The 15193-nt window shown below is 44.6% G+C and overlaps 1 protein-coding gene across 3 annotated transcripts in view; it reads left to right on the plus strand.

Annotated features, from left to right (window-relative positions):
- Window positions 1-4338: 4338 nt before the first annotated feature.
- Window positions 4339-15193, plus strand: part of TSPAN33 (tetraspanin 33) — a 35273-nt gene continuing 24418 nt past the window's right edge. For all 3 annotated transcript variants that reach the window (XM_075273911.1, XM_075273912.1, XM_075273913.1), the window contains exon 1: window positions 4339-4566. In XM_075273911.1, the coding sequence (XP_075130012.1) occupies window positions 4468-4566 (99 nt within the window). In that variant the 5' untranslated portion in view covers window positions 4339-4467. The remainder of the gene's footprint in view (window positions 4567-15193) is intronic.

Below are 15193 nucleotides of genomic sequence, written 5' to 3' on the forward strand. Positions count from 1 at the left end.
ATTCACACAATACGGTGAGCGAGGCTCCGAATGGGGGGTTGTGGTGCACATTTGGCACAAGAAACAGCCCTATGTCAACGTGCACCACAATATCTGCCCTCTACATTAATTTTCTGAATGATAAGAATAAAGGATTAATAAATTCCTCCATTGTGTTTTAGATACTGATGAACTATCCTGTGCTAGTGATTGGGAGCAAAGCTGCAGTCCCCTAGCGACACTGCTGAATAGCTGAAAACTGTAGTGGTGTTACCCGTGTACTGCAGCTCAGTTCTCAACCAAAATTAAACCTTTCATTTCCTCAGGCACATGGGGTTTCATATACCGCTAGAAAGCTGACAGTGCATTTAATTCAGCACACTGTCGGCTTTCCCGTTATGTGCTCCGGGGGAAGAGATATTGGTGCAATTACCAACAGCTCTTCACCGTCAGAAGGGCGTTCTTGACAGGCTAGCTGGGAAAACACCCTCCCAGTACTAGTCTATGGATGGGTACTGTTGGGAAGGGGGGGCATCCCTCACAGCTCAGTGTCACGGGTGGGTGCAAAGGAACGCCCCCTCTGACAGTATAGAGCTACAGACAGTACTGTCAGGAGGGGCAGTAATTGCAGTGGTATCTCTTACCCTGGGGCACACAATGGGAAAGCCAACAGTGCGCTGAGTTCAGCGCACTGTCGGCTTTCTAGCGGTATATAAAACCGCATGTGCCCCAACTCATGAAAGGTCCTCTTTAAATATATAGAAAAACAATGGGATCTTCCACTGAGAACAGAATCTCAAAAACTCCTAAAATAATTACCAGGTGAGACAAGGGCCAGCTGTTAATTGTCATAAAACTTAACCTTCAATATACAAAAACATTAAAATATTATAGTCTAGCATCTATAGTTCAAATCCGATATTTTTGGATACAAAGGAAATAGATGGCACACGATTGACACAAAGATCAGACATTGATTCAAAAGAAAAATACACTACCAGATATAACATCCAAAATGAAGAGCAGGAAGCCACTAAAAAGAGTTGCACATCCACTAGGAACTTTTCTGTGCATTGCATGATAGACCTATTGATTTCTACAAACACCATCTAACACTTAATTTACCTTACAGCACTGCTGCAAAGGAAATGAACACTTGTTGGCCACCTCCATGGTGATGATCTTACCAAGTGGTCTACACTATAGATATGTATGAAGTACTCCTTAGTGCATGGCACAAAGAGTCACTATTACGCTAATGCCCCTTGTAGCAGGCCGCAGCAAAAAAGCGTTGCGAAAAAAAACACATTGATGTTTTTACTGCAGCGCTTTTCACAGAAAGTTTGCGGAGTTTCCGTACGTATTTTTCGGACTATAAGACGCACTTTTTTCCCCCCAAATTTGGGGGGAAAAGAAGGGTGCGTCTTATAGTCCGAATGTGGCGCCTGGCATCCGCTGTACTAGAGAGACGGATGCCGGCGAGGGATAGATGCAGGTGCCTGAGACATCGCTGCGCTCCTCTGCCCTGCATGAAGCCAGCAGCGGGAGGAGTGATGCTACGGTATTCCGCTCCTCAGTCCCCCCGCCGCTGGCTTCATGCAGGGCAGAGGAGCGCAGCGATGTCTCAGGCCCGGCACCTGTGCCGGCGTCTATCCCTCGCCCGGCATCCGCCTCTCTAGTACAGCGGATGCCGGGTCAGTATCGGTGGCCCCTTCTCCCCCGGGGCCGGTCCCCACCGGCCCCGTACCTGTAGAGTTGCAGGCCGGCTCCTGCGCGGCGATATCGCAGGAGCCGACCTGTTCGGGTGACAGCCGGGAGCCTAATGAGGCTCCCAGGCCTGTCACTGCTGTATTAGTATTGCGGCTGGTCTCTATGACCAGCCGTAATACTAATAGACAGAATGTCCCATAGACGGCAATACAGTTGTATTGCCGTCTATGGGACTTGCAATCAAGTGACCGCAGGCTCAAGCCCCCGGGGGGGAATAAAATAGTAAAAAAAAAAAAAAAGCTTTAAAAATATAAATAAAAGTTCTAAATCACCTCCTGTCCCTAGAAAAAAAAAAAAATATATATATATATATATATATATATATATATATATATATATATATATATATATCTATCATAAACCACCGGGTTTTTTTTCAATACAAGGTGATCTAAGCAATAGATATTCCCCAAAATGGTATAACTAAAAAGTACAGCTGGCCCCACAAAAAAAAACACTCTATGCATCCCCGTACAGCTGCAGGGTCACCTGTCAATGTGGCCTTGCAGCTGTTGCAAAACTACAACTCCCATATATTAAATATTTTACCATTTTTTGCTTCAAAATTTTTTTTCCCTATTTTCCTCCTCTAAAACCTAGGTGCGTCTTATAGTCCAGTGCGTCTTATAGTCCGAAAAATACGGTAATTGACATGCTGCAATCTACAAAAATCTTCAGCATGACCAGAAAGTACCTAATTCTGTCATAGGGTGTGTTTGTTGTGTCACTGAAGTGTTGTGTTCCAATGTTAAGTTATTGTTAAAATTGTATGCAGATTTACCACCATTTCAAATTAAGCTAGATTCACATGACACTTAATAATGGCCGTGTCGTGTGCATTAGATCCAATGTCAGTGAATGAGGGCTATCAGAAAGAAAAATAAGATATGACATATTTTGACAGTCCATTAAAAGGGAGCTTCAAAATAACAGTCAGATCCTGTTTTGGTCTGTTTTCATGGACCCCTCCATACCAAATGTATGAGGACCCATTTAAATGGCCATCCTTCGGGCGCAAGATGGCTGTGATAAATGGACGCTTTTCATGGCCAATCAGTGGCATCAAGAAGATACTCCAGGACGTCACAGGTAGTGACATCAGATGCTCTTTGCTGAAGCCGCTGATTGGCCTCCTCGGTCACATGTGGCGGGGACTTCCACTGGAATTTAACAATATACTGGGAGGAATGGACTGCGCTGGGAGGTATTGGAGCACCAGAGAAAGGTGAGTATGATTTTTTTTTTTTTTTTAATTTCACCTCCCCTGGCTTATTTAACATATACATATATGCCTCGGCAACCCCTTTAATATCCTAAAAACAGAACCCTTTTAAGGCTAAGTTCACATCTGCTGCAGAAACCGCTGAGAACCGTCGGAGAGAAAAGTACTGTACGGAGGACTTTTCTCTCAACTGGGTTTACACTACCGTAGGTGTCCGAAGCTAATGTCCGCGCAAGATTTTAGCAACGAACAATAGCTGTGTCCGTTTACAATTTCCATTAATTTAAATGGGATATTATGTAGTGTCCTTTAGTGTCTGTTTACAACCATGTCCGATTTTTCAAGCGGACAGAAAAATCCTGCATGTAGGATTTTTCTGTCAGCTTGAAAAATCGGACATGGCTGTAAACGGACACTTAAGGACACACACGGACACAACATAATATCCCATTTAAATTTATGGAAATTGTAAGCGGATACAGCTAGTGTCCGTTGCTAAAATCTTGCGCATACATTAGCTACGGACACCTACGGTAGTGTGAACCCCAGCGGTTTTGAAACATCAGACACCTGACAGACCCCATAATAGAAACAGCCACCATTATATTCCCTCTGGTACAAGGCGGCCATGAAAAATGTACATGTAAAATATTTTCCAAGCTGTTTTTTTTCACAAGAAACCTCTGCAAAACATTGGAGAGAAAAGTCCAGCACAGAGTACTTATCTCTCCGCCGTTTCATTTTTGATATGTCAGACACAAGACGGACCCCATGATAGTCAAACGGCGGAGAGTGTGTGAACCTAGGTGAGAATCTAGCCTAAGGACTACAGATTGGACTGTTTGATGGTGATCTGGAAATGTACTATTGTTTTATGTTCATAGCTCCAGATAGTTACAGACAGCGACTCTGTGTCATCTGCCCAAAATATATACTAATCACATAGATATTAATAGAGCTCTTAGGACGTTGCCCATAGCAACCAACAACATGGCCGCTTTCATTTTCCAGCATGCGTTAGAAGAATAAAAGCTGGGCAACCGCGCTCACAGGTCTCTCCTGCTACTGCCCGTCCACAACTATCCTATGACGCCGCTGTCTCTCTATACACCGTGTACAGCTACTGCCCGTCCACAACTATCCTATGACGCCGCTGTCTCTCTATACACCGTGTACAGCTACTGTCCGTCCCTACTTTCTCGGTTCAGTGAGCAGCCACTACCCAATACAGGTGTCCGTGTCTTCACACAGTGATGGACAGGTGAACGGACCAATCAGCGTGCAGCTTGTAGAGGCGCGCCAATCAGCAACAGGTAAACGCTTGTTTGCTCTGGAATGATAGCCGCTGGTGGCGGCCGGCTGGACGATGCCTAATCAATAGCACTTGTGACTCGCAGCAGTAGGGGTCGCTGTGCTCTTACGTTAATGAAACCCCCTTATACAAGTCTTTGGGTTCTTGTAAAACCACCCCCTAAGGAGCGACAGAGAAAACAGCCATGGCGAGGAGAGCGGCGACCAGCGTGACCGCGGAGGACTTCTCCTTCGTCAGTCCTATGGTGAAATATCTACTGTTCTTCTTCAACATGCTCTTCTGGGTGAGTTGTGATATGTATCGTATGTCACTGCGGGCGCACGATATGTATGGCTGTAGCTACAGCTCAGAACTGGGGGAACACGATATGTATGGCTTCGGGCACACAATATGTATGTCTGGCTACAGGTCAGGGATGGGGCACATGATATGTATTGCTATGGGCACACATTATGGAAGTCTGTGGGCGCAACTGGGACACAGGTCAGGGCTGTTGGCACGCGATATGTATGTCTGGGTACAAGTCAGGGCTGGCAACAGACTGTGGGCACAGATCAGGGCTGGGATACTTGATATATATGGCTGTGTGCTTTGATTAGGGCTGGGGTCACCTTATATGTATGGATATGGGCACAGATTAGGGCTGGGACACACACTATAGATGTCTGTGGGTGAAGGCTGTGGTCACAAGTCAGTGCTGAGGACTTGCAATTTTATGGCAGTGGGTACAGATCAGGGTTGTGGGCACAGGTCAGGGCTGTTGGCTCACAATATATATGGCTGTAGCCAAGGATTGGGGCGGCGGGCACAATGTTTGTGGACACAGGTTAGAGCTGAGAATGCACAAAATGTATGGCTGGGGGCACAGATTATGGATGACTGTGGGTATATAATCTGTGTATCTGTGGGCACATATCAAGGTTGTGGGCTCACAATATGTGTGACTGTAGCCTCAGGTCAGGGCTGGGGGCACACACTATATATAGCTGTAGCCACAGGTCAGGGCTAGGGGCACACACTATGTATGGCTGTAGCCACAGGTCAGCGCTGGCGACATACACTATGTATATGGCTGTAGCCACAGGTCAGGGCTGGGGGCACACACTATGTATGGCTATAACCACAGGTCAGGGCTGGGTACACACACTATGTATGGTTGTAGCCACAGGTCAGGGCTGGGGACACACACTATGTATGGCTGTAACCACAGGTCAGGGCTAGGGGCACACACTATGTATGGCTGTAGCCACAGGTCAGGGCTGGGGACACACACTATGTATGGCTATAGCCACAGGTCAGTGCTAGGAGTACACACTATGTATGGCTGTAGCCACAGGTCAGTGCTAGGAGCACACACTATTTATGGCTGTAGCCACAGGTCAGCGCTGGGGGCACACACTATGTATGGCTGTAGCCACAGGTCAGGGCTGGGGACACACACTATGTATGGCTGTAGCCACAGGTCAGGGCTGGGGACACACACTATGTATGGCTGTAGCCACAGGTCAGTGCTAGGAGCACACACTATGTATGGCTGTAGCCACAGGTCAGGGCTAGGGGCACACACTATGTATGGCTGTAGCCACAGGTCAGGGCTGGGGACACACACTATGTATGGCTGTAGCCACAGGTCAGGGCTGGGGACACACACTATGTATGGCTGTAGCCACAGGTCAGTGCTAGGAGCACACACTATGTATGGCTGTAGCCACAGGTCAGTGCTAGGAGCACACACTATGTATGGCTGTAGCCACAGGTCAGTGCTAGGAGCACACACTATGTATGGCTGTAGCCACAGGTCAGGGCTGGGGACACACACTATGTATGGCTGTAGCCACAGGTCAGTGCTAGGAGCACACACTATGTATGGCTGTAGCCACAGGTCAGGGCTAGGGGCACACACTATGTATGGCTGTAGCCACAGGTCAGGGCTGGGGGCACACACTATGTATGGCTGTAGCCACAGGTCAGGGCTGGGGACACACACTATGTATGGCTGTAGCCACAGGTCAGGGCTAGGGGCACACACTATGTATGGCTGTAGCCACAGGTCAGTGCTAGGAGCACACACTATGTATGGCTGTAGCCACAGGTCAGGGCTAGGGGCACACACTATGTATGGCTGTAGCCACAGGTCAGTGCTAGGAGCACACACTATGTATGGCTGTAGCCACAGGTCAGGGCTAGGGGCACACACTATGTATGGCTGTAGCCACAGGTCAGGGCTGGGGGCACACACTATGTATGGCTGTAGCCACAGGTCAGGGCTGGGGGCACACACTATGTATGGCTGTAGCCACAGGTCAGGGCTGGGGACACACACTATGTATGGCTGTAGCCACAGGTCAGGGCTGGGGGCACACACTATGTATGGCTGTAGCCACAGGTCAGGGCTGGGGACACACACTATGTATGGCTGTAGCCACAGGTCAGGGCTGGGGGCATACACTATGTATGGCTGTAACCACAGGTCGGTGCTAGGGGCACACTATGTATGGCTGTAGCCACAGGTCAGGGCTGGGGGCATACACTATGTATGGCTGTAACCACAGGTCGGTTCTAGGGGCACACACTATGTATGGCTGTAGCCACAGGTCAGGGCTGGGGACACACACTATGTATGGCTATAGCCACAGGTCAGTGCTAGGAGTACACACTATGTATGGCTGTAGCCACAGGTCAGGGCTAGGGGCACACACTATGTATGGCTGTAGCCACAGATCAGAGCAGGACGTTCTTGTTTATCTTTTCCTGATCTTTCAGTGGTAATGCACAAGTCCTAGAAAAGTGCAGGGCACTGCTGTGTCACTGTAACCACAGTTCACTGGCAATACATTACCTTTTTATTAACCATGCCCCTTGGCTGACATTTCTGCACACTGCTTATATTTATTCTAAGTTTTAACATTAGATTTATAAGGCTTAGGTTATGTTCACGATAAGCAGATTTGCTTCTGAAATTTCTGCAGCTAGAATATTCATGCCATACACCTGGAAAGATTTATTTTTTTCCTGCCTGTGCATGGATACTTCAAGCCACATTCAGACCAAACAGACAGTTGCAGAAAATTCTGCAACAATTCTGCCAAGTGTGAATACACAAGTGAGTCTAACTTGTATTCCTGTGGCAGAAAACAGAGGCGTACAAAGAACATTCCTCTGCAGATCTGTAAAAGTATTAGACCCTTTGTCATTTAGAGGGTTTGAATTGCTTTTTCTGTGCAATATAAGTGGCATGGTGATTATTTCTGCTGCAGATTTTTTCACTTGTCAAGTACTTGTGTGTAAATTTTCTGTAGCATATATCTGTGTCAAGTCTGACTCTATACTCACATCTGTGCTGGGGTGTCCATTGCTCCGGTTCGGAGGACTAGAACAGCGAAAATAGCAGACACCAATGGTGACCTGATCGACTCCATTGACTATAATGGGGTCTGTTGTTTTAAACTGACTGTGCCAGAGAAAAAAAAGTCAGATTTTTGTTGTTCCAAATGGAAATCTGTAATCTGCAATGCTGTAATCTGGAATACTGTTTTACCATTGTCCATGTGCATGTATCTAACCTATTGTCTGTGAGCTCTGCCATCTTCATACAGATGACATATCACTGAGCAGCTTACCAGGCAGGAGAGTAGCTGATGGGGGGTATTTCACTCTGATAAGTTCTATTACAAATATTCACCTGAACTATTGTTTTACAAAAATAGTTGAAACAACACTTATACTGGAATGCAGTTCTACATTAAAGAGTAAGTTTATGGTCCAGTATACACTTTATACATCTGTAAATATCCATTGATACTGTGACATATATAGCTCCTGTGCCTTTTTCTCTCCTTCACTACCAGGTGCCCCAAGATTCAGCACCCTCTTCTTCTATAGCTCTAGGAGCACATTCTTTGTCAACAAGGAATGACATTGATTTGCTGTGCTCAGGTACATTCTTGAATAAATCAGGCAGTGTAAAAACCTTTCATGCTCCATAGCACAGGAACTCCAGCTTGTGGTTGTTGGTTATAGATGGTTACATTAAAGGGAACTTCTCTGGTCTATTTGGGACAATAAAACACCCTCGGGTCCTTATATACTGGTGGTTTATTTTCCAAAATAGCTGCATTATAACTCTGTACATCTCAGCAGTAAAAAAAAAAAAACCTTAATGGAGTTGTCCAGGCAAAACTTTTAAAGTTTATACGGGTCCATTCACACGGAGGAAAATGGTGAGGAATTTGGTGTGGAATTTTCCACACTGAAAAAAAAGCCTCCCATTAATTTCACTGGGTTCTGCTGGGGTTTTTTCCACTTGCGGATGCAAAACGGCCATGAAAATTGTCAGTTTTTCATGGCTGTTTTGCCCATCGGTTGTGGGAATGTAACTTAAGTCTATTTGTGCACTTTCTGCAGTACTGTGCATTGATGTTATTTTATCCTAAAACCTGGGATACAGCATAAGCCAGGGGTTTCATGAACAGAAAGAGGCACAGTGAAAATATCCATGTCCCTCAGTAAAGCTGTATACCATTTCACTAGGTTCATACCTGCACTCGGGTTTCCTTTCTTCGGGTCCAGTTCCTATAGACTATAATGTGGTCCTCCGGGTTTCCATTTTTCAACCAGTATGGGGGACGGAATCCCCTAATGAATACAGGACATAATACTGTGCGGAGGGGTCACTATGGGACATTATACTGTCCGGAGACACCTTTGGGACATTGTAGTGTGTGAAAATGGGGTGTTATACTACTGTGTGGAGGCCAGCAAGGGGACGCTGTACATTGGAGGGGGGAGGGGGGGCAATTCAAAAGTTTGCTATGGGTTCAATAAAAAGTGATTTACATAAGTGTGCCATGGGGCCCAGTTTTTTGTTAGTTACTGTCGGCTTTCCAGTGGTATATAATACCGCACATCTATCGGTACGTGAAAGGGCCTCTTTAATTGTTGTCAATTTACTGGCATTGATTATTTCAGTTGTTTTCCATTCATTCCATCCTGTCTCACACTGCCATTGGCTAAAGGATATGTCACTAACTGTATACTATCCAATCCAGATTGGTTACCCGTGCCCGAACGGAAACCTATATGCATAGAAAAGTGGTTACCTGGGAAAACACGAGGCCCCCATAGACTATACCCATAGACTATATAGTCTATGGGGTGCACATGTTTTCCTGGGTAACCGATTTTCTATGTGTATAGGTTTCTGCTTGGGAATTCCCCTGGACAGAATCCCAAATGCAGATGTGAACCAGGGATAAGCAAGAGCTTTCTATCATAACAAAAGTACTTCTTTCATATCGTTATCCGTCAGTACTTCTGTATAGCACAGTACTTCAGGCCTGAAGTGAATGGGTCCGCCTGTTAGACCACCGCTCAGTTCATCCCCACAGTCGGACCCCACCAATATGAAATAATCCTGTGGATGGGAGATAGATAGCTAAGATAAGACAGTCTCTTTAAAATAACGTCACTTTGTGTTACATTTAGGCCTTAGACGCCAATATTCTGACCAGTAATTTCTATTGGCATTTGTAAGCCAAAACCAGGAGTGGAACACACATGAATTACAATTATAATAAAAAGAACTGCACATCTTCTGTCTTTATGATCCAGTGCTGGTTTTGGGTTACAAATATATTGACAGCTTATTGATATGAATACTGCTGTGGGAATGAGGTCTAAAACAGGGGTCAGCAACCCCTGGTGCACACGCCAAGAGTGGCACACGAGGCATATTTTGCTGACACAGCAGACAGCATGAGACCCACATGTATTAAGACTGACCGAGCGCACTCCCCTAGCACACTCCCCTTTCTCTGGCTGCCCTCTCTGCCCACCAATCAGAGTGGTGAATGAAGCCCAGGAGGCGGAGCTCAACACTATACAGAACAACATGATGTAGTTAACTGCTGTTAATATGAGACACATGGAGTTGCTAAACTTTAATGCACATGACCAGACTTTTTATCTGCAATTGTGGATAAAAGTACGGACCTATACATTTCAATGGGCCCATACACACAGACATTGTTCTTGCGGCCAGGCCAGATTGAAGAGCTGCAAATTATGGAGCAGGTCCTATATATGTCTGCATTTGTGGGCCTGTCAATTTATTTTTAATGTATGGGTCAGTGATAACCACATCTGTGCCATTTGCATGCAGGAGGCACCATTTTATGGAAACGCAACATTTTTGTTGCATATTTTGCTCTGGAAGAATGGCTACAAAATGAATGGGAAATGTAAAGGAAGTTCTTATACTAATCCATTCTGCGCAATCCACTCCTGGCTTTAGCTCAAAAAAACGCAGCAAAATCAGCAACAAAAAATGCTGCTTTTCCTCAATGTGAGGCTTTAGCCTTAGGGCTAGTTCCCACGGGACCGGGTATTTTGGTCCTGATTTTGACACGGGAACACACCGCGCCGCATCACAATAGGACCAAAATGCGCTTGTCGCAGCTTCCGACAGTTGCGGCTTCCCGCTCTGGAGTAGGCCCAAATGAATGGGCCTAGTCCGGAGGGTGATGCCGTGAGGCGGATGCCGCAGCTGAATCAGCCGCGGAATCCGCCTGAAGAAAGGGCAGCTTGCTTCTTTTTTCCGCTAGCTGGAACAAACCACTAGCAGAAAAAAAGAACGTTAGCGGTCTGCATAGACCTCTATTGTGAAGGGGTACATTTTGGGAGGATTCAGCGCCAAAATCTTCCCCCTTTTGCCCTGTGTGGACAAGCCCTTAGGGTGTTTCTTTTCGGTGGTGACACTGTGTACCCAAATGTGCCTATAGACAAATCTAGTCCCCAGGCACCAGTGCTGTCATTTTGGTGGAAGGGTGAAACTCATTAATTCCCGGCCTGGGTTTTATTACCTCACCGCCAGGAATTAAAAATGTCTGAAATTAATCCACATTTCACTTACAGAAAAGTGAAGGTACTGGCAGTCGGGTACAGCATTCAGGTACGTAGTGTGTCGCCATCCTACAGGTGTTACCTCACTCTGCTCCCAGTCACATACATTATCACTAATTGTGGGTTACACATGTACTTACATTGTCTCTAATGAGAAAGTACAGGTGTATCAAGTCAAATAGCGGTAAACGCATGTGGCTGAGAGCGCAGTATGACAGCACCTCTGTGTTATGATTTGTGTTATATGACTTTAGTGTAGGAGTCGTCAGGCTTACAATTATTGATTTGCACTCCAAGTACCTCAATTTTGAATTTTTTTTTTTTTATTATTATTATTAAAATCGACACGACAAACAAAAAAGGTTGCCTATCCCTAGTCTAAAAGATGCATCTGCAGAGTAGACAGTGGTAAAGCACATTTTCCAGATGGCATTCATAAATCTTGTTGTGCCTTTGTCTGTTCTCTGCTGACCTGTAGCACTTACTGTAATTGAAATGCTAAATGGTGGCCAGTCAATAAGTCTGTGCATTATTATTAGCTGATCTGTGTCCTTGAAATTATTATAGATGTCACACCAGAGCTGTAAGGGAACGTGTTGAGGAGTATCATATATTGTATGTGTTCTTTATGGTTCTGAGTTTACTTTCCAGATAGGTGAGAACGGTATCAGATAAGCATGTTTCCTGGCAGTGTAAGTGATACTCCTGCGATCACTGTATTTTGACCTCATTTTTTCTGTGCATTGTTTGCGTATCAGTCACAAGATATTTTACATATGACATTAAACAACAATTATGAAGTTTGAGATGGTTTCATGTTGTGCACAAGTATTTGTATATCCATAAACTATACTTATTGTTAGTGTGTTTAGGTTCACATAGGGCACATTCCTTTCAGAAATGTATGCAACAGTTCTATACACTTGAATGAGGGTAGAAAGAATCCATGGATATGTAGCAAAAACAACCCCAGTATACAATACTGATTTACTGATTTTTCAACAAATCTGCTGTGTGAACATACCATGGGACCCCATAACAATGCCCAAAACAATGTCTTAAAAGCGTAATTAGGACCACAGTGAAGGTATAGCAGAGAGATAAAGCACAGTGATATCACAATAGTGCCAAGACTCACATAGTGGTGTCATAGTACAGGAATAATGTCCTAGAAATGTCACAGTACATGAATCAGAAATATAGTGATGTCAAAATACAGGAATAACATGCACAGTGATGTCACAGTACAGAGGTGGTGATAGCCCAGGAAGCATACAAACAATGATTTTAATGTATAGGGATAGTGTACACAACAAGATCCAGAGAAAGCAAAATTAAAGGGGTTGTTCAGCCACAGAAAGTTACCCCCTAGCCACAGGATTGAGGGTAACTTGCTGATCACTGGGTGTGCCACTGCTGGGTCCCACACGGATCAGGGGTGTCGGGCTGGGGTGTAACTTGCTGTGGCTGGACAATCCCTTTTAACATGCGTGGTATAAATACATCTACCCTAAGATAATGGACAGACTAGATGGCCCTTATAATCCTTTTCTGCCATCAATCTTCTATGTTTCAAATGGCCCACATCTACTAAAAGTTAGACAATGTAAGCTTAGACAGGCAGTCTAAAATTACTCTAGATTTATTACAGCAGTTGATAGGAAAACTTTGTGCATTTAAAGAGGTTTTCCATTTTTTAATAAATACCAGACTGTATCCATACAAAACACCTCCTAGTATCCTATTTAAATTCAACCCCATGTTTCTTGATTTATTTTCAGGTCATTGACCACAACAGTGACATTTTGTTTGCAGGTTTCCTATAAAAAAAAACCTGACCATAGTGGGTTTTGCACAGTAAATTGCAAAGCAATTTCCTTGGCCCACAACTCTCCCTCTCCTTTAAGTAGTTTGTGTGAAAAAAGTGCTTTACAAGTGTTTATCATTGTCATAGTAAGGCTACATTCCCATCTCCGATGGAGTCTTCATTGGAGACTCCATTACAGAGTCCACTGAAAATCGGTGGAGGAAAAAGTTGTGCACAGAGGACTTTTCCTCCTCCAGCTTCAGATTAAAAGACACCCATTGGACCCCATTATAGGCAGTGGGGTCCGCTGTGCTCTGTTTGTAATCGCTGTTTTAGTGGCCCATCTCTGATGCAATGCTAGTGTGAGCCTAGCATAAATGTGCCACAGTGATGTCATATCATAGCACAGGCATTAAGGTAACAATGATTTTCACCATACACATTAACATGTCATGTGACAGTACAGGAATAATGCTGTGATATCCCTTTCCATCCCCCATAGACCTCACCTACATGTATGTTTAAGCTGAAGTTAGTTGTTGGGCCCATTGCAGATATTACCCTGGTAGTTACATTCATGCTTTACTCTCTAAAGACTTTATTAAAGGGCTTGGCATAGATGAAGGTCCTGAACAGAGAGCTGATCTGGTGGGCTTGACCTGTCCATGTTTTACATGAAAGGTCATTCATCATTGATTTTCCCTCCAGCTGCCACAGTAGGGGAAATACCTGCGGCTTGCTTGTCTAACAACTGTTTTGTAGCCAGGTGCTGAAAACAGGAACCATGCAAAGGACCACCATTTAAAGGGGTACCATGCTGGGAACTGGGAGTGAGAGGGAAAGCATGCTGGGGACCATGATTTAAAGAGCTATCAGGCTGGAGACCAGCCAGGAATGAGAGGGGGAGACATGCTGGTAACTAGAAACAAGATAACAATCATTCTGGTGACCAAGCTGCTTTAAAGGGATACTATCCTAGGTACCAGGAATATGATGGGAACCAACTAGGAACAAAACAAAAGTCGTGCTATGAACCAAGATTTGAAAAGATGCCATGTTGGGGACCAAGAACGATAGGGCTATCTTGAACTAGGAAATGTGTGGGTCACAAGGAGACCAAGAAACAGGGTCACTTATGGTTATGTGTGTGGGTTGGAGAGATTTGTGTACAGTACCATTCCTGGTTTATTCCCAGTCTAGCTCTGGTTCTGCGTGAAATGATGAAATGTAAATTACATGATTTCTGGCTCTTTGATCATTATTTGGGTCTTTGGGGGAACTTTTGTGTTTATTGCTCATCAACCTTCTGATTTGTAAATACTTTACCTAGTATCAGGGATTCACCTATTGGCAGGAACATTAAAGAAGTTTTTCAGGCAGAACATATTAAGATTTGTTTATAAAGTGCATTACATTTTGGTCTAGAATCACATTCTATAAAATGAGACTAAGGGTAAGTTTACACGGTGGAAAATGAAGAGGAATTCCTGTTAATTTCCCCTGCTGTTTTCCTGCTATGTAGCATTAACATTATTTGCCACTACATCCACATCAGTGCTAAATACTCACTGTTCCTTCGTGCATCCTTTTCTTGTATCACTGTTATTTACATTCAGTGAATCTGTGGATAAACTACATTTCCCATGATTCATCTGCCTGCTCTCACTCTTTGTGTACCCCTCCCTTCTCCACTCTCTCCCCCCCCCCCCACCTTCAGTGAAATCACAGGTAATAAATCACTCCCATGCCTGAGGTCACATGATGAATAGAAATCAGAGAGAGTGAGAACAGGGAGATGCATCATGGGAACTGTTTCTTCACAGATTTACTGCATGTAAATACCAGTGATACAAGGTGTCTCAAGTAAAATAAAGCCAAGAAAAGGGTGCATAAGGGAACCGTGAGTATTTAGCACTGCTGTGGATATATTTGCAGATAATTTTTGGAAGCTGGATAACCCCTTTAAGGCCAGGGCCCCATCGGATGGAAATGCCGCGGTGCAAATACCACAGGAAAAATTGCAGCGTTTTACAATCAGAGCAAAGTGGTTGGGCTTCTAGTGAATCCCATGCCCACTTTGTGGTAAAGACAGTAGAGACGTGCCATGTTTACACCATTGTCTAGGTGTATCTTCAATATTAAATCTGAGAAATTGTCTCCAAATATTTTGTACAAAAAATTTTTTTGTACAGACATTGGTGTC

This window comes from Leptodactylus fuscus, chromosome 5, assembly GCF_031893055.1.
Source record: "Leptodactylus fuscus isolate aLepFus1 chromosome 5, aLepFus1.hap2, whole genome shotgun sequence".
NCBI lineage: Eukaryota > Metazoa > Chordata > Amphibia > Anura > Leptodactylidae > Leptodactylus > Leptodactylus fuscus.